The sequence below is a fragment of the Balaenoptera acutorostrata genome, chromosome X (assembly GCF_949987535.1).
Source record: "Balaenoptera acutorostrata chromosome X, mBalAcu1.1, whole genome shotgun sequence".
In the NCBI taxonomy this organism is placed as follows: Eukaryota; Metazoa; Chordata; class Mammalia; order Artiodactyla; family Balaenopteridae; genus Balaenoptera; species Balaenoptera acutorostrata.
Genome location: NC_080085.1, coordinates 94,727,948 through 94,747,606, shown reverse-complemented (window position 1 = coordinate 94,747,606; position 19,659 = coordinate 94,727,948). Strand labels below are relative to the sequence as shown.

The window sequence follows — 19,659 nt, the reverse complement described above, 5'->3', positions numbered from 1 at the left end:
AAAGCATCTTCTAAGTGCAAATATGGGGCCTGAAGTTCTTGATACTAGAGTCGCTCATTTGAATTAAAGTATTGAGAATTGGGAAGGCCCTGGTCAACATTCAAATGTGGTACCTAGAAGGAGTAAGGAACCCACTTCAGGGGCCAGCAGACTATGGGCCTGTGTGGGCCAGCTCCTGCCCACCACATATTTTAGTAAATAAAGCTTTACTGGAACACAGCCATTCTCTTCATTTATGCATTGCCCATGGCTGCTTTTGTGCTACCACGTATGGCCTACAAAGCCTGAAGTATTTACTATATGGCCCTTTACAGAAGAAATTCACAGAGTCCTGCACTAACTCATTAGCATGCACTCACCCACTATGTCTAAAACTTACCTGATGATAAGAATCACTGGGAGGGCTTCCCTGGTGGCGCAGTGGTTGAGAATCTGCCTGCTAATGCAGGGGACACGGGTTCGAGCCCTGGTCTGGGAAGATCCCACATGCCACGGAGCAGCTGGGCCCGTGAGCCACAATTGCTGAGCCTGCGCGTCTGGAGCCTGTGCCCCGCGACGGGAGGGGCCGCGATAGAGAAAGGCCCGCGCACCGCGATGAAGAGCGGTCCCCGCACCGCGATGAAGAGTGGCCCCCACTTGCCGCAACTGGAGAAAGCCCTCGCACGAACCGAAGACCCAACACAGCCAAAAATAAATAAATAAATAAATAAATAAATAAGAAAATCCTTTAAAAAAAAAAAAAAGAATCACTGGGAAATGCTCGTTAGGACACAGATTTCTAGGCCTACACCAGACTTCAAAAGTCAGAATCTCTGAGAGGGTAGTGCCCAGGAATTGTTGGAAATGTCCTAACGCACTAAGCATAGACTGAGTACCTTAAAGCTGGGACATCTGAGCTCTTGACTGACCCCATTTTTCCTCCAAGCAGCTGGGAGTCTCATTTTGCAATGGGCACCCTTTCTGGCTGAAATGAATTTTGGCCTGAAACACGGGACTAGAATTGCTAAGTACCTCCGGGGCCACTGCAAGCCCCTTGAAGTAAATGTGAAGCCAGCGGCTCCGTGGAATAAGCAACAGAAGAGAGAGGCTGCCTCTTCCCTCAGGACTGAATTAAACAGCTGGTGATTCTCTGACCATTTTTTAATTTGGTGGCTCTATCAGTACAGATTTCAGGGTTGTGTTCACTTATACCTTGGCCAAAGACAGGTACACGGCCAAATGTTTTAGTGTATGATAGGGCTGCACTTCGATAATTGTGAAAGGATTTTAAGAACATGGAGCTCAGGTTCCTGAAGCTTTGACAGCCTCCTGATTTCCCTTTCTGCTGCCTCATTTTCTTTGACACCTGAGCCTACTTATAAGCAATTCCCATAGCAACCACTGTGGGAGCCAGAGACAATGGAGGGCCATCCTGGTGTCAGGGGCCCACTGATAAGGGACCCAGGGGTCTTTCGTTCCTGCATTCAGGACTGCCTAGAGGGGAACATGTCCTCTCCCCGGCTTCCAAGGTCCCCCACAAACCACACATAACCCTCACTCCCCATCTATCGCCTAGTTGGGTGTTCTGCCCACAGCTCCCTGGACACATGGGGCTTCTTCCCACTTCTGTGCCTACCTCATGCTATCTCTTCACCATCCCCACCCTTCAGGGCCCCCAGCATCCCTTTTGCTCAGCTAAATGCCACCTCTAAAACCCAGCTCAAATTCTACCTTGGTCCTGAACCCTTCCCCAACCTCGCTATTCCCCTCCCTGGATTTCCTGTAGTACTCCTTGTGAATCCACACCACCATTGCTCATCTCCCCAACCAGGCTGTAAAAGAAGAGATGACATTTTATATTGCTGTGTCTTCCCCTAGCACCAAGCGCAGAGTAGGCACAGAATAGAAGGCAGTAGTTGATTGCTAGGGTTAATATCAAATTACTTCATCAATTCAGCAGATAGGGTTTGGACACCTACTCTCTGCCAAGCAGTATACTGAAGAAGCTCTGTGGAAACTAATTCTTCTGCGGTGCTTCCCATTATTTTGGCTTTTTTTCTGGACAGGTGGTTCCAAGCAGAGGGGGCTGAGACTCTTTGGGTACAGGCTAAGTTTTCAAAACCAGAAAACTAGGGTTTCATTTGAAGGGACTGTCTGCTTGCTTTGCCAGGGCTATTCTAGGTCACAAGCCAGTACTTTATTTTAAAATATTTATTGAGGGCATACGATGTGACAAGGTCTAAGGGTACCAAAATGAATACATATTCAGTCAATCACGGGGAATAGTTGGTCACTCAAAGATTAAAGAACACTCTTAAATACATATAGACCTAATAAGTGGCTATCTATGCAGTATGGTTTGAGGGTCCCTGGGAAAGGATCCCTGTGACTGCCCAAAATACTCCCCAATGATCTGCCATGGTAACAGTCACTCCTTTAAAAGGAAAATGCCATCAGAAAGAGACTATACATTAGATCGTGTACCCTGGCTACATATCAGAATCATTTGGGGAGAGTTTTCAAAAGATCAATACCTGGGCTCCATCCCCAGAGCTTCTAATTCAATTGGTCCGAGGCTAGAGCCCAAGGATCAATATGTTTAAGAGCTTCTCAGGAGGTTCAAATGTATAACCAGTAGAGGACCACTGTATTAGACCATTATCAGCCACAGAATGTAGGAGTGGCAGGGGCCTTAAAGATTGTCTGGTTCAATGTTTCCCAAATTCTACTGAGCATCAGAATTACTTGTGGCTCTTATTAAAAGTACAGATTCTTGGGCCACAACCTGGACCTATCAGGAGATTTTCTTCTGGAGACTGTCAAGCTTGAACATGAGAGTCTGGTAAGAGGCACCCATGAGATAACAAGTGCTACCATGTTCTGTGATGTAGGAGCTGTAACAGTGAACATGTGCTGGGGGTCTTCAAGAAGCTTTCACTTCAGCGCGAGAGAAGATTCTCTCGGTTGATTTCTGCTGTTCATAGTTGTGTGAGCACTGAACTAATGAATACTGAACAGTTGTTCCTGGGGGAAATGTGTGTGTGTGTGTGTGTGTGTGTGTGTGTGTGTGTGTGTGTGTGTATCTCACATAGATTATAATCTTAAATTCTAAAAACAACTCACCCTGGTAGATTCGATTTTCTTTATTTCACCAGGAGAAAATGAGGTTCTGAGGTGTTGTGACTTGCCTGAAGCTGCCCCATTAACAGAGTGGGCATTCAAACCCCATCCAACTGTCCCCAGAGCTGGAGCTTCCTGCACTACACTGCACTGCCCCCTACCATCTCCATCCTCTGGACGGCTCTGCATGACAGCTAAAACAAGAAGACAGAGCATCGTCTTGTTTGACCTCAGCTGGGAATGCGCATTGGGAGACTCAAAATTTTCACGCTGTGCGCATGTCAGCAAATGACCAGGAAACTGCCGTGAGTATGGATTTTGGAGTCACAAATAAATTTTAGGCAGTGGACGAATTTGTAAATGCAGAATCTGTGAATACGGAGGATCGACTGTACGTGTATGCAAGGCTGACATTTGGTTGGGATGCACTGGTATGGCCATACCTGTTGTAAAATATTGAGGGATTCTCTCCCACTGATTGGTAAGTAGTCAGTGCCCTAAGCTTCCTGGGTGCCACCTGACCTCTCCCCTGGGACCTCTTTATAAAAGATCAACTAAAGGGTTAACACCTGGCACAGTTAGGCGGCCTGCAAGACTATGCTCCAGTGCCTGTGGCTGGCTTACATTTTGATTGAAAGACCCCTCCTGTACAGGTTGCTAATTGTTTTACCTATCACTCCTGTGTATATGTGCTCACCCACTTTTCAATGTTTCTAGGGTTTAGAGAGCACAAGGCCAAGAAGTAGAATGTAAGCTCTCTGAGAGTAGGAACCATGTCTGTCCTGTGCACTGCCATATTCCCAGCCTGGAAGAGCGCCTAGAATAGTAAGCATTCAGTAAATGTTTGGTGAACAAATGAATGAACTAGAAACTCTCATTGAGGTTAGTCAGGCAAAGGTGTTTGGAAGACATGAGTCTCAAGCCAGGTCTTCAAGGAAACAGCCATGTGTTAGAAGAGATATGGACAGAAGTCTGCAGGGCAGTGAGAACTAAGAAATGTACAAAGGAGAGAAGGAAAGCAGCCTGTCCACGGCAAAGAGGCCATGGGATGGGCAGTGGGGGCATAAGAACTGGGGGACAAAGGGGTGTTGGGGGCACTGGGATGAGAGTTGGGACAGAGATACAGGGGGGTGTTAGGCTCTTCATTCTGCACCTAAGTTTGGACACTTGAGTTTAGTTTAGTTTTAGTTTAGGTTGCCGTGCTGGCTGGAAGTTGGATTTCCTTCATTCCTCCAACAAATACTTATTGAGTGCCTATTCTATGCCAGGTGCTGTTCCAGGCGCTGGGGATACAGCAGTGAACCACAGCCTCTACCCTCGTGGAGCTGACATTCTATTGAGGGAGACAGACAATAAATACCTATAAGTATAATATTTCATGGGAATGTAAAATGATACAGCCACTCTGGAAAGTAGCCTGGCAGTTTCTTAATAAATTAAACATACATCTAATATATGACTGAACAATCACACTTTTGGGCATTTGTCCCAGAGAAATGAAAACTTAATGCTCACACACAAAAAAGCCTGTACGTGAATGTTTATAGCAGCTTTAACTGGGCTAGCCGAAGTCTGGAAGCAACCCCAATGTCCTTCAATGGGTGGATAACCAAACAGTGGTACATCCATACCACGGAATACTATTCAGCAATAAAAAGGAGCAAACTATTAATACAAGCAATGGCTTGGATGAATCTCAAGGGCATTGTGCTGAGTGAAAAAAGCCAACCACCAAAGGTTACATACTCTATGATTCCATTTATATAATATTCTTGAAATGATGAAATTACAGAAATGGAAAACAGACTAGTGGTTGACAGGGATTGAGGGTGGTGAGTAGGGGCACCATAAAAGGGCAACATGAGGGATCCTTTCAGTGATAGAACTGTCCGGTATCTTGACTGTGTTGATACATGAAGCCACACATGTGATAGAGTGACACTGAAACTTACGCACACATTGTACTGACATCAGTGCCCCAGTTCTGATATGGTACAGTAGGTATGTAACACGTAACCACTGGGAGAAACATGGTAAAGGATGTCACTGTACTAGCTTTGCAACTTCCTGTGAATCTACAATGATTTCAAAACAAAAAGTTAAAAAATGTAATATTTCAGCTCTGCTGGGAAAATTAAGCAGTATCAGGAGATAGTGGCAGGTAGATTCTATCTTAGAAAGGATAGTCCAGGAAGGCTTCTACAAGGAAGTGACATTTGAGGAGACCTGACTAACAAAGTAACCCACAATGGGTCTCTGATCAGAGAGGTAAATTCCAACCACGCCACAAGGATCATTTTTGGGGGGAACTGGTAGCCATTTTCATGGCAGGTGATTGGGGAGCGAGGGCTGACTGCCCACTGCCCACTAGGCAACTAATCATGTGCAGTAAGGTGGGGAGGGAGGGGCCCATTGGTAACACCCACTGAGGGGTGGAGCTTGCAAGCCCTGAGACAGGAGAATTGTAATTGAGAAAGGCCTAAATACCAGGAAGCACGTGTGTGTGTGTGTGTGTGTGTGTGTGTGTGCGCGCACGCACGCATGTGTGTGTGTGTGTTTGTGTATGTGGTTCACATTGACACAGAAGATGGCTGGGGGCCATGAGGAGAGGCAGTAAATGCCAGAGTTTGATTTGAACCCTGTCTTCCAGGCTCGTGAGCCCATGCCTTGCATCTATGCACTGCCCCTCGCTTTGCACAGAAATGTCATCTCTCTCTGGATAAGCTTTCCCTCCATCTGTGCCTGGGAAATCCTGCCCCATCTCTCAAGGTAGAGCTCAGGTGCAGCCTCCTCTGTGAAGTCTCCCCTGATTTCATGTCTCCCATCCCCAACAGATGTGACCTCCCCTGTGGCTATGGGATGGGGTTGGGACATAAGTTCTGGGGTGCAGGGTAGAGTTGGGGACAATGGAAAGGGACAACTAGGCTGGAGGTGGAAGGAGGGCTCTGAGTTTTGCATGCAGAAGTTTTGCACCTGGGTTTGTGAACTTGAGTTAAGATGACTATAAGGATGTGACCTAGTAATGGACACTGTGCCTTCTGATTTCAGCTTTTGAGAAGAAGGGTCTGGGGACTTTCACTTTTAATAAACATTCCTGGTGACTATTATGATCAAGCAAGTTCAGGGAACACTGTTCTAGTCTAAATCCCACAATTTACAGATGACGAAACAGGTTCAGAAAAGGGAACTAACTCACGCAAGGTCACATACCCAGTTAGTGACTGAACCTGGACAAAGGTGAACCTGTTTGTCCAACTGTACCTCCCCAGCAACTTTACAGTAAATCCCCCAAAACAGTGCTGTGTCTCACATATTGTAGGCCATTTAGTACACACCTGTGTGAATGAATAAATAAGATTAGCACCCACCGTCTACAAAGATCAAGGGAATCGGACACTGGACAGGGAAATTTTGATGGGGCACAGCAAAAAGGAGGTAGAAAATATGTCTGGAACTGGGGCAGGGGTGGGGCAGCTTAAGTGGGGCAAAGCAGAGAGCACAAGGCAGAACAAAGCACTGTGTAGCCCTTCAAAATACTCAAGTCTGGGACGTGAGCGTAGACAAGATGTTCAGAAAGTACGCTTTTAAGTTCACTCCTAAATCCTTGGCTCACAACAATGTTGGTCTTCGTCTCCCTCCTCCCCTTCTCCCATGGCTATAACTTTCCAATATGGGGATACTCTTGCCTCAGTCAGGAGGAAGGGCGGATGGCAAAGAGGCTCACTCACCTGATGAGTGTGCAGAACTGTAAGAACGATGAATTCCTTAGCGCTCCTACAGAGAGAAGAGGGAACAGGAGAGTAGTGTATCATGCACTGGGTACTCATCTAGCACAAGAAGCAACACCAGAATTCTCCCCTGGGCTGCATTCAGGCATATGGATTAGGACAGAGGGCAATCTAAATATGTGCATGGCTGTCTCGCCTGCCATCATTTGTGGCGGCTGACATACACCATACATATAGGTTCGCACAGGCGTCTGAAGATGGTATTACCATTATCTCTGGGGTTGTCATTTTTCAGGTCTTTTTAAATATTCCTTCTCACATTCTCTCTGTAGAAATCCTCAAACCCTAGGAGCAATTTTATCTATAGGCTAAAAAGTTCTCAAGGAAAACTAAAGACCTGAATTATGGAACTCAAAGGGAGCACAGTCAGAATCCTGGGAAACGTGTACCATGATTATTGGCAATCTGGTATTTAAGCAAGAGGAGAAACTGAAAGGAAAAACCCAAAGAAGGTCATTTGGTCATCATGACTCATACTCAGCAGATTTGTTTTAATTGAAGGACCAAAAAAATGAGAGCCAAGGAGCAACAGATGGAAGGCAAGACTCTCCAGATAGCAAATATTCAAAAGGATGAAGAATTTGAAACTCTTCAGACAAGAATTATGCCAATGATCCAACAAGCTGTGAGGTATGAAAATTCTCTTCCAGGAATACATAATCCTTTAAAAGAACTAAAGGAAGGGAAAGAGTTCGCCTTGAAGGAGTTTCCCCTCTCTTTGTTGGCCTTTTTCAAATGTTTCTGGGAACAAAGGTGTTCAGGAAGCAGAGTCAAGATGCCCTTGATTCTGGGTATTCAAGGAAGGCCAAGGCTCCCTGCTCAAGGACTTGGACCATTTCCCATATTCAATGAGGCAGAGTCCAGGGATGAATCATCTGCAGGGTCTGGGAAGCTCCCAGGGGAAGGAAGGAATTATATTCCAGGGAAAACACCATGGAAAATCCTGTCTCTTGACCAGGGCAGGTGCCTAGTGTAAATCGGATTATGTGACTCCCGTGCTCCGGCCCCTGCCACGTCTCCCCATTTCATGTAGAACAAAGCCAAAGTCCTTGCAGTAGCTACGACTCTCCCCCTTCTTTACCCAACTCCACACGCTGGCTTCTCCCCTGTTCCCCAAACACACCAGACACACTCCTGCTTTAGGGCCTTTACACTGGGTTCTTCTTGCCTTCTCTTACATCCTCATTTCCTTCAAGTCTTTTTTTTTTTTTTTGGCGATGCTGCACGGCATGCAGGATCTTAGGATCAAACTTGTGCAGTGGAAGCATGGAGTCCTAACCACTGGACCGCCAGGGAAGTTCCCAAGTCTTTCTTTAAATGTCACCTCCTCACTGAGGCCGACACTGGCCGTGCTATTTAAAGTTGCACTCTGCACCCCTGTGCCCAGCATTCCTGATCTTCTTTATCCTGATCTCCTTTCTAGTCTTCAATAACATTCATCAACTTCTAGTACACTGTACAATACTTATTTATCATGTTTATTGCTTATGGTGTGTCTCCTTCCACTAGAATGTAAACTCCAATGGGCAAGGATTTTCATCCAGCTTATTCACTGCTGTATATTCAGTGCCTAGAACAATGCCTGATGCACAGTAGACACTCATTATAAGAAATATTTACTGAATTAATGAATGATCTGCTAGCCCCTGAGGTTATCAAATGAGTGAGCTCTGTCTTGACCCAGAAAATGCTCTGGCCTCCCTCACAAAATCAGGCTACCTTGTTCTGGGGTGCAAAGATATCCACTAGAAGCAAAGCAAAGACTTCCGAGGGGTCAGCCTGAAAGAACGCCAGCATACCCTGATGGGATTGAAAGAACTCACCCCATACTGGTGTGGTGGTGGAGTGTGAAGGGTGAAGGGTGGAGAGTGGGGGAATGCAATGGACAAACTGAACTTGGAGAAGAGACAAACTAAGGGTCATTAGGGACCAGACACATTCCAAGATATTAAGCTGGAGGGGGAGCATGTCAAGGAAGACCTGCTCTGGACTTCAGGAGGGAGCACTGCAAACCCCTCCAGAGCTAGCAAGGGGGTACCGCTCCTCTGCCTTTGAAGGGGAGGGAGGGGGTCTGGAGGCAGGTGGGCTTTGGGAGAACAAGAAAGACAAGTGGGATGGAAACACTCCAGATCAAGAAGGGTTGAGGAGATGGATGCAGAGATGGAACAGACTACACCAGGCAGAGAGGGAGAGTGGGAGAGCGGGCACAGGGTTCCATTTGAGGGGAGACAGCCCAGGTCCTCCAAACTGAGGTCAGCCCGTGGAATCTAGAGCCGTCGCTTCTACCATCTCATTCCTTATCAACACGTCTATGCAAGGCGGCGGTGTGCATGTGGTGGGCATGTGAGAGTGCCTATGGTACGTGTGTGTGTGTGTGAGCAGGCATGTTTGTAGTGCATGGTGTGTGTGTGTGTGTGTGTGTGTGTGTGTGTGTGTGTGGTATGTGGCTTGGTGTGTATAGAGGTAAAGGAGAGGAAAAGTCAATGTGATTACTCCACGGACAGAGGGTGGTGGTCCTGCTAACACCCCTTTCTCTCTCTCACCTGCCCCCATCTGGGGAGGGCACTAAGGGGTCACACACACTGTGAGCAAAATCCACAATGGCAGGTTCCCTCCTTCAACCCACTGGCCAGGGATTTGGATTTTCTTCTTGTGTGTTTTTTTTGGGGGGGGGATGGGAAACAGTGACTTGCTCACATTGTGCTTATCTCAGAATGTCCTTTGAATGGCTTGTTTGGTTCTCACTGCTCACTTGGTCTGTCTCATTGGTCACTCATTGTTCTCATTGGTCACTCGTTCTCATTGGTCACTCACTTGTTCTCATTGGTCGCTTACTGCACAGCAAGTCGAAAACCAAAGGGCGTGGGTAAGGGGAGCAGCTGGGTGCAGGGAGGTGAGGTGAGCTATGGCAGGAGGCCGTCCAGTGCCTGCTCACATCACTGGACGAGGCTAAGCCAGAGTGTGTGAGGGCCCTTGGGCCCCGGATGTCCTGGGTAGCCAGGAACCCTGGCTCGGGCTGCCCTCCCTGGGAGGGCTCCTCTCTCAGGGCCAGGGAGAGCTGTGGCAGCTACAGCTACGCCACTGGTGGGAGGGGAGGGCCGTACTCAGCTCCGGCCAAGGCCCTATTACCTGATGAGCTCTATGAACCTCTCCCTGGGGGCTTCGCTCACGTCCTCCTCATTAATAGCCACAATCTGGTCACCAGCCAGGAGCTTGTCCTCAGAGGGGCCTCCTGCAGAGGAGAGGAGACAGGCGTGAGGGCTGGGAAAGCGCAGGCCTGGGTGGGAGGGGGTTGCCACTGCCTGAGGGAGCGGGAGCTGACGTGGGTGCAGGCGGCGCTGCGGGCCGAGTGGTGCCAGTGGCAGGGCCACTGTTTGCGCCCCGGGCCACTGCTGCCTGTGGCGGATGGAGGGCAGAGGACTGGAGAAAGAGAGGAGCGGCCCTCCTTTGGCTGGGAGTGGTGTGGTGGCAAAGGCCTGTTGCTCAGACGAGGTTCATGAGTGCTTCCTGGCTCGGGTCCAGAGAGGAGCACAAACTTCCGTTTCACCAGGAGGGATCTGCTTGGGCACAGAGAATGGCTTCCAGACTATTGGAGGGGCTACAGGTGATGGGAAGGGGCGAGGAATCTTCTTAATTCAACAATATCCAAACTCACTGGTCTGGAAGGATGTAGGCACTCACTTGCCTGGAGACAGGGGGATAGACTAAAAGACCTGAAGGATTTATTTTCTTTCACCTCTGAGACATGCTACTCTCCAAGAAATGAGGGGAACAAGGCATAGACCCTAAATCACGGGCACTTGGAAATTTCCTTTCCCTCCTTCCCATCTCTACTGTCGAGGTTTAGAAAGCGGACCTGCCTGAGGGCCTTACCTTCCTGGTTGGGGTGAAGGGTGGGTTTGAGGGGTGCCCCAGGCTATGCTGCTTCTGGTGTTTAGCAAAGACCTTCTTGGAGGAAAGCTTTTTGGAGGAAAGCTTTTTAGAGATTCAGGGAGAATGAGAAGTTGGACCCAGCTTAACTCAAACCTGAAAGAGATGTTTAACGACATGCCTCTCTCAAACCAGCCTGGACGCTTATTGGGATCCACTCAAAAGGGCCAGATCCCAACTATTCCTCTCTCTACAAAGAAGTGTGCTGTGCAAATTCCGCAAACATGAACAGTAACAAGGCCACTGTGTCACCTGAGCACAGCTCAGTGGCTCTGGAGAGTGAGGTCTGCGTGCTAAGTGGATTCACCACTCCAACTGCAATGGCCCTCAACCCACTCGGCCCAGTCTCCCGACAGCACAGTGACTTCAGAAATGGGCAGCATGGTGGTGAAGAGTCCACTCTTTGCAGCCAGCCAGCCAGGCCCAGACTCTAACCTCATTATCTGCAATTCACTAGTTGTGGATGAAACATTTAATCTCTCTGAATCTTTCTTTCTTCATCTGTGAAATGGAAAAATAACATCATAAGAATGTTGGGAGGAGAAATGGGATGATGAATGTATAGCACTTAAAACAGCTGATTGATGTTGGTAAGAAGTGAATAAATGGTAGTTATCATATCCTCCAAGGGACAATTCCTTCAACTCATTTCATTCCTCCTATCTACTTCTGCCAATTATGCCAATCTTTTAGGTAGAGGCCACTCTACCTATTCCCTCCCTCCCTTCTTTCCTTCCTCCCTTCCTTCCATCCATCCATCCCTCCTTCCTTCCTTTTAATGGAGGAGGTCCTCATGGAACTCAATCTCCATCACAAGCCTTGGCTCTCTGATGGCAGTAGTAAGCTCAGTTTACTACTATTTTCACGGAATGGTTTGTTGGCTTGTTCAACCATAACTGTTCCTCTATAGGATGCGTCTTATCTTTTCTTGCGCTCTCAAAAACAAGTTCTCTGCAATCAGCCTGCCAGCCCTGTGGCCTCCCGTGGTCTCCCCTGTGGCTTTCCTTCTCTCCACTTCTCCAACCCCTTCTTCTACATTCTCATACCACCTGCAGCAACCCTATGAATTCTGTCTCCTCTGAAGTTAAAGCAGGGGCTCCTGGTGGTCTGTTACTAAGTTTTATCTGGGTCCCTCTTTCCCAGGACAAATTTGATTTCTGATCAGAGACTCAAAAACCTTTCGCCAAACTGCATGACTGACTCGGGAGCCTTAGGTCAGCCATGAACTCTTGTACTGAATTGTTTTTTTACTTTATGCCCTCTAGTTGAAGAGCGAGCTTACAAAAATCTTTTTCTTTTCCTTGGAGGATTGCAAAATTCATCAAATTTCTGCTAGACCAGTTTGTACTCTGGCTGCTCCTCTTGACTGAGCGAGAAACTGTTGTAAACATCTAAAGCCTCAGGCCCAGCAAGTCAGGAATAGAGCTCCTTTCCGTCTGTCTTTTCTGTCAATGCCTAGCAAGATTCAGAACAAAACAGTGCTCAGGCCCTTTCCTATTTCATTCATGACAGCAGGCTTTTACAGTTCCGGTGGGGTTCTCACCTGGTCCACCCCGCATGGTCCCATTCAAGCCCTGCTCTCCCCGCATGGCATCACACAGGCTTAAGTGCAAATCCTAGCTCTGCTGCTTCCTAGCAGAGTGACCCTGGACAAGCCATTTCTCTTCCTCTATGCCTCAGTTTCCTCATTTGTAAAATAGGAATGGTATTACTTACCTTGTGGGCGCAGCTGTGTGGATTGAACAAGATGATGTAAAGCACACAGTAGTACCTACATCAGTGGTAGGTGTTGTAATGCCACTGTGGCATTCGGAGATTTCACTCTCCTCTCCCACCTATGGTCTATATCCTGACTCCAGTCTTTAATGGATGACCTATTTCATGAACGTGTACTAGTCTCCAGAGCGTGATGGTTAGATTCTTGGGACAGGAACTCTGTCTTGTATTTCCCTATAACCTTGCTGGGCTTAGAGTAGGCGATCAATACATATTTGTTGAATCGAATCGGATGAGTATTCCTCATCCAAGGCAGTACGGCTCTTCTATGAAGGTTCTGTGCAAAGGGAAGTTTTATTAAGACCCAGACCCTACTAAACCATCAACTACAGCCTCTGTCTAGAGCCCAAGCAGCCTCGGTGGTGTGTGTGGGTAAGTCTTAGAAGCCCAGCTCCCTCACACAGCTACTGGTTGGCAAGTCTTCACCCACTCTTCATGAGTTCCTTGGCAACACAGCATACTCGGGTGCTCTGCTCTTTGGGGCGATGTGTGGGTGTTGGGGGGTAGGAGCCAGGGCCACGGGGACACTCTGAGGGACACCTACCTGGCCTCACAGATCGCACCACCACAGGCCTCTCACTGCCGGCCACGAAGCCAAAGCCATATATAGGGTCCCGGTGAATGGTCACTTGTCGCAGCGTCTCTGCTGGCAGCTGCTCACATTCCATATCATTTGCGCTCTCTTCCTGTATCACATGACTGAGGGGAAGGGGAAGATGGGAGCAAAACAAGACGCAAAGGCAACTAAGCCTCAGAAGCAGCTGGGAGGGACGCCGACAAGGGTGTTCACGCACATCGCTTCCTACCTCCTCTGGCATCAGCAGAGGTGATGACTGCCTCATATTTCAGACTGGAGAAAGAAGAGTCTAGAAAGGAGAAGCCACTTGTCTACAGGGCCAGGGCCAACAGAGGAAATTGGTGTCATGGAGCCTGACATTAGAGTCAGTCCTAAAAAGGACTAACAGCCAGTTAGTTCAAAAGGTTATCACCCATTGAACTGGCTATTAACTCCCTAAGAGAAACCAGAACCTTGAGGGAAGGGACCACAAAACAGGCAAGGAAGTGGGGAAGGAATGTGAAGTCATTTCAGAATGTGGAGCACCTTCATGAAGTCCTTGTGTAATTTTAAACTTTCATGTCCCTTAGGTTATATATAAAAATAAACTATTGAGATGCCATACGTAAACAAACGGGCTCATGTGCAGGACCAGCACCTACACAACCGTGCATAACGCCAGCTTATTTCAGTTAATGGGATAGCTGGAGAGCGGCTCCCGTGGGCAAGAAGGAGAGCTGCCTCCTGTGGCTACCGGAAGACCCGAACCCAGACGAGCTGCGAGAAGAGAAATCGTTGTCTCAGTACTCGGGAGAGATTATAGATAGCACTCCTGACGCTGACAGCGCAACTTACTGAAGCTTAGGCATTACACTAGGACTTTATAGAGGGTCTACAGTAAGGGCCAGGGTGAAGCATCCTGCAGGCAAGGATGGGTCTGAGCTCACTATTTGAATGCAGAGCCCTAAGGGGTGAGGGCGTGGGGGACCCTGGGCTTTGTGAAGGCACTGTGTGCAGGGGCAAGGGAAGAGGCAAAAGGGGGAATCAATGGCCAGCAGGCAGGATAGGGCAGGTGGAGGTAGAAGAGAGCGGACCACAGCCAAGAGGCCCAGAGCCTCAGCCCCCTGAACTGGCCTACTAAAAGGGATTGAGTTTCCTAGCCTAGGTGTGTGTATTCTCAAAAATTAAGGTTCCAGGCAGTGCCCTTCTGAACAAGATACAGAGGGCCAGGAGCTAATTAATCAAACTAAGGTTTGGAAAAGAAGTGGGGGGTTCTGACACTATGAGAGTGGTTGTTGACTAGCGAAGAATACCAAATTCCTCGGGAGCAAATGGTTGTTAAGCAATTAGGTTGTTTATCAGGACACAGATTCGGTAGGTTTAGAGTAATCGTATAAAAGAGAAATTCAGAGTCCCGGGCTTGTCTCTCTCACAGAAGAACTCAGGCAGGAAGACGGACTGTGGCTGATTTGAATCCAACCACATCAACTCTGGCTGCACTCATGCTGGCTTGGGCTCTGTCTGGTGCCCCTGAGGGAGGTGGAAGGAGCTGCTAAGATGAGGTCAAGCCTGCTGAAGATGAACTCAGAAACTGCCTCCTTCCCTCTCATGCTGGTAAGACAAATGGTCACTCTTCAACAGAAAGTCACTTGGAAGCTGGAACTTGGCTGGCCGGTGTTCTGGATAGGGACCCTCCCAGGACAGGGGCTCAGTGAGGGTGGCCTCAGGCTGGCACCTCTCTCATTTCTGCTCCTGGTGGCAGGCAGGCACTTGGCCTTGAAGGGAGCCAGAGAACATCTTCCTGTAGCCGCTATCTTGCCTCACCCCTACAGCTGCTTCCCAAACGAGCCCTTTGCCTCCTGTCATCCGACCTCATCTCACTGGCACTAAAGGGGCCTCCTCTTGGAATGACACCAGCTCATTTCCGCCATGGGCACCAGCCAGGGCAACCTGGACGGTGAGAGCCTGTCGGGCTGCACAGCCTGGGGCATGGGGAGCAGGGACACTGCAAGGAAGATCCAGGCACCCGTGGGAGTGCTTGATACCCTGTCCTGCATGCAGGGCCCCCTGGCCACTGCAGCCTCGGGTTTGCTGCCTTTTTCTTTTTCCAAAGCTGGGGACACGCCAGTCTCCACTGGGCCTTGAGGCACCACCAATCCTCATGAAAATAGACACTCCTGGTGCCAGGGGACCCAACAAGCTAAGAGCCTTTTGTGACCCAAGTGTTCTGCTTTCCTGTTTTGACTATGTTAATCCATCAACAAGTATTTATCGAGAGCCTACTCACACAGTTGGAGCTTTGGGGGGCCCAAGAAGTTACAGATCTCTGCCTTCAAAGATCTCCCAGTCTAGCAGGGGGTGCAGGGGAGGAGGGGGCAGGTCAGAGAGACAAGCGTACACTGAACAAGAGATTTAGAGCGGTAACTGAGAATAGTATATGAAGTCCATGATTAAGGCCCAAATTGCGTGTTCAGAGAAGGGGGTGGAGGACCAGAGAGGGCTCCCAGGAGGAGACGGGAGCCGTGCTGGATGGCCAGGAAAGGGCAGTGATGGGAAGAGTGACAAGAGGCTAAGCTGTGTGTGTGGGTGGCCCCCATCTCCCCACAAGGGACCCGGCTATTTCTCCCACAGTCACAGGCATGTCTGCAGGTGCGACTGGAGCACATTCGTCCCCGGCTTGTCCCTAACAGAGCTGGACTACTTGTCCCTAATTAGATCCTCCCCCAATTCTGCAAGCAGCCATTTTTTCCCACTGTCTGGGCCTTCCCAGCATCTGTGGTCAGGGAAGAAGTACCTCCTTTAACTGACCAGAAGGCCATTTTGCAATGCAAATGGAAGCTGTCCCTGCCCTCCTGGGGTTTGCATCTCTCAGTGTCTGTGGCTCAGTCCCTCTGAAATTTGCTAAGTGCCTAGAGACTTGGGAGTGACACTGAAGTCAAGCGGTGACGGATGACGGGAGCTCAGCTTTCCATGGGTCACGTGACTGCCATCCTGGGGGAAATACGCACTTTGAAAGATGCTTGGCTTCTGGCTTCTGGTCCCTTCGAACAGGGCAACCCTGAACAAAATTATGAAGCAGCCAAAGCTTATGGTCCTCTCTCCCTACGCTCTGCCCAGCTTTGTTTCCGGGATCTGCTATTCTCTTCTGTTTGCCCCAAAGCACGCAGTGCCTTCAATCTGTCCCTTTCCTACCCAAGGCCCCCAAAGGTGTCCCTTCACCCTGCGCCAGGCTTGCCCTCTCTAGTCAGTGACCCGGGTAAAGGTCTAGCCTTTTACCTTCTGCCAAATGATAACAACACTTTATAGCCATGTGTTTTTTTTCATTTTTACACCCATTACCTCATCAGAAAAAAGGTGCTTTCACATCCATTATCGCCTCACAGTCGCTAACTGTCCTGCCAAATAGGCTAGGTCTCTGCTCCTCCTCCAGCCCAGACTCCAAGGTGGAGGCCAATGAGGGCCTTGGCTAGAGCCAAATTTCTTGGACAGGGCCCACAATCCCAGCACCCACACCCACACCCACTCAGGGTCCTGGACCCTCTGGCTATTCAGTCACCATCGCAGGGTTGGCCCAACCCTGCAGCCAAAGCTCTCCACATCCTGGCTGAGTCTGGCCGGCCGGCCCACATCTTAATTCATCTGTCTCTGATCCCACTCACTCAGTGTCGTTGGGAGAATGAAATGACATCATGGTTACAGAAACACTTTGGAAGGATAAATGTATCACGTAGATGTAGAGGTGGCAATGTTACTGGTAGCATCATTCAGGGTGGCTGGAGGGGCAGAGGACGGGAGCTGAAGATAAACTTCACCCGCTTCCTACAATCCAGGCCCTTCCCCCATCAACTCCTTGCCTCTAAGTGGCAGCCCCATGATATGCTCTGCCCCCTCGTTTTCCAGGGAACTGTCCCAACGATTAGACGACCTGCCTCCCTGTGGACACCCTGACTCCAGTTCCTCTCGGGGCTAAATTCATCTCCCCATCACTGTCCAAAGAGGGACTGGTGGCTGGAGCTCATGCTGACAACTGTTGCTAGGCAGGATGTGGCTGAAGGACAGGTGAACTGAGAAGAAGATGGATTGATTCTCAGCTGCTGCTCTCTCCCCTGCACTTTTCGGCAGGAAGCTGTTACATTTCTAACAGCTCAACTCCCAGGCATCAGCTTTTAGTTCCTCATCCCTCCTTCTCCTTGCCTTTGGCTCCTTTTTCTTTACATTTGGTTGGCTCCTTGGGGAGTCTTGTCACTCCCCTTGCAACTGGCAGGCTATGGAGACACATGGGGCCAATTAGCTCTCTGATTCCAATCACAGGAGTCTGACTCTCCTGGAAGCTCCAGAGATCCCAAATGGCAGCTGGGACCCCAGGAGATGCCATCTTCTCCTTGTGGAAGGGATGGGAGCTCCTTCCCTGGGACTGTGAGGGAGCTTCTCTGGGTGTCCCCTTATTAGGACCTTGAACACTAACCCTTCTTCTGCTAAAGGAGCCCTCACTTGGGCTCCTTACTCTAGCAGGGCAGCTCAGCCTTGAGTGTGTATATGCACCACCCGGGGGTATTGCTAGAATAATTCTGATGCAGTAGGTCTGGAGTTAGGTCTAAGTTTCTAGCAAATTCCCGGGTGGTGCCCAGGCTGCTTGTTCATGGACCACACTTTACAATGCTATTCTCAGACGATGAGAGGGCCACAATTACGTGGAAAGGATGAGGTGCTTTCATTCTGTTGGATTATAGCATTGAAGTTAAAACACAAATGCTGAGAGGGTAGACAGCAGAAGCAAAAAGAACTACAATCCTGCAGCCTGTGGAACGAAAACCACATTCACAAAAAGATAGACAAAATGAAAAGGCAGAGGACTATGTACCAGATGAAGGAACAAGATAAAACCCAAAATAACAACTAAATGAAGTGGAGATAGGCAACCTTCCAGAAAAAGAATTCATAATAATGATAGTGAAGATGATCGAGGACCTCGGAAAAAGAATGGAGGCAAAGATCGAGAAAATGCAAGAAATGTTTAACAAAGACCTAGAAGAATTAAAGAACAAACAAACAGAGATGAACAATACAATAACTGAAATGAAAAATACACTAGAAGGAATCAATAGTAGAATAACTGAGGCAGAAGAACGGATAAGTGACCTGGAAAACAGAATGGGGGAAATCACTGCCGTGGAACAGAATAAAGAAAAAAGAATGAAAAGAAATGAAGACAGCCTAAGAGACCTCTGGGACAACATTAAGCTCACATTATAGGGCTCCCAGAAGGAGAAGAGAGAGACAAAGGGCCAGAGAAAATATTTGAAGAGATTATAGTTGAAAACTTCCCTAACATGGGAAAGGAAATAGCCACCCAAGTCCAGGAAGCACAGAGAGTTCCAGGCAGGATAAACCCAAGGAGAAACACACCAAGACACATAATAATCAAATTGACAAAAATTAAAGACAAAGAAAAATTACGAAAAGCAACAAGGGGAAAATGACAAATAACATAAAAGGGAATTCCCATAAGGTTAACAGCTGATTTCTCAGCAGAAACTCTACAAGTCAGAAGGGAGTGGCACGATATATTTAAAGTGATGAAAGGGAAGAACCTACAACCAAGATTACTCTACCCGGCAAGGATCTCATTCAGATTCGACAGAGAAATCAAAAGCTTTACAAACAAGCAAAAGCTAAGAGAATTCAGCACCATCAAACCACCCCTACAACAAATGCTAAAGGAACTTCTCTAAGTGGGAAACATAAGAGAAGAAAAGGACCTACAAAAACAAACCCAAAACAATTAAGAAAATGGTAATAGGGACATACATATCGATAATTACCTTAAACGTGAAAGGATTAAACGCTCCAACCAAAAGACACAGACTGGCTGAATGGATACAAAAACAAGACCCATATATATGCTGTCTACAAGAGACCCACTTCAGACCTAGGGAAACATACAGACTGAAAGTGAGGGGATGGAAAAAGATATGCCATGCAAATGGAAATCAAAAGAAAGCTAGGGGCTTCCCTGCTGGCGCAGTGGTTGAGAGTCTGCCTGCCAATGAAGGGGACACGGGTTCGAGCCCTGGTCTGGGAAGATCCCACATGCCACGGAGCAACTAGGCCCGTGAGCCACAATTACTGAGCCTGCGCGTCTGGAGCCTGTGCTCCGCAACAAGAGAGGCCGCGATAATGAGAGGCCCGCGCACGGCGATGAAGAGTGGCCCCCGCTTGCCGCAACTAGAGAAATCCCTCACACAGAAACGAAGGCCCAACCCAGCCATAAATAAAAAAGTAAATAAATAAATAAACCCAAAGTTTAAAAAAAAAAGAAAGCTGGAATAGCAATCCTCATATCAGATAAAATAGACTTTAAAATAAAGAATGTTACAAGAGACAAGGAAAGACACTATGTAATGATCAAGGGATCGATCCAAGAAGAAGAAGATATAACATTTATAAATATATATGCACCCAACATAGGAGCACCTCAATACACAAGGCAACAGCTAACAGCTATAAAAG

The 19,659-nt window shown here is 48.2% G+C and overlaps 1 protein-coding gene across 2 annotated transcripts in view; it reads right to left on the bottom strand.

The window, feature by feature from the left end:
- FRMPD3 (FERM and PDZ domain containing 3) overlaps nucleotides 1-19,659 on the bottom strand; it is a 79,383-nt gene that overhangs the window by 43,695 nt on the left and 16,029 nt on the right. For both annotated transcript variants that reach the window (XM_007198590.2, XM_057537535.1), the window contains exons 2-4: nucleotides 13,138-13,292; nucleotides 10,017-10,119; nucleotides 6,828-6,873 (exon numbers count right to left, since the gene is read on the bottom strand). In XM_007198590.2, the coding sequence (XP_007198652.2) occupies nucleotides 6,828-6,873; nucleotides 10,017-10,119; nucleotides 13,138-13,261 (273 nt within the window). In that variant the 5' untranslated portion in view covers nucleotides 13,262-13,292. The remainder of the gene's footprint in view (nucleotides 1-6,827; nucleotides 6,874-10,016; nucleotides 10,120-13,137; nucleotides 13,293-19,659) is intronic.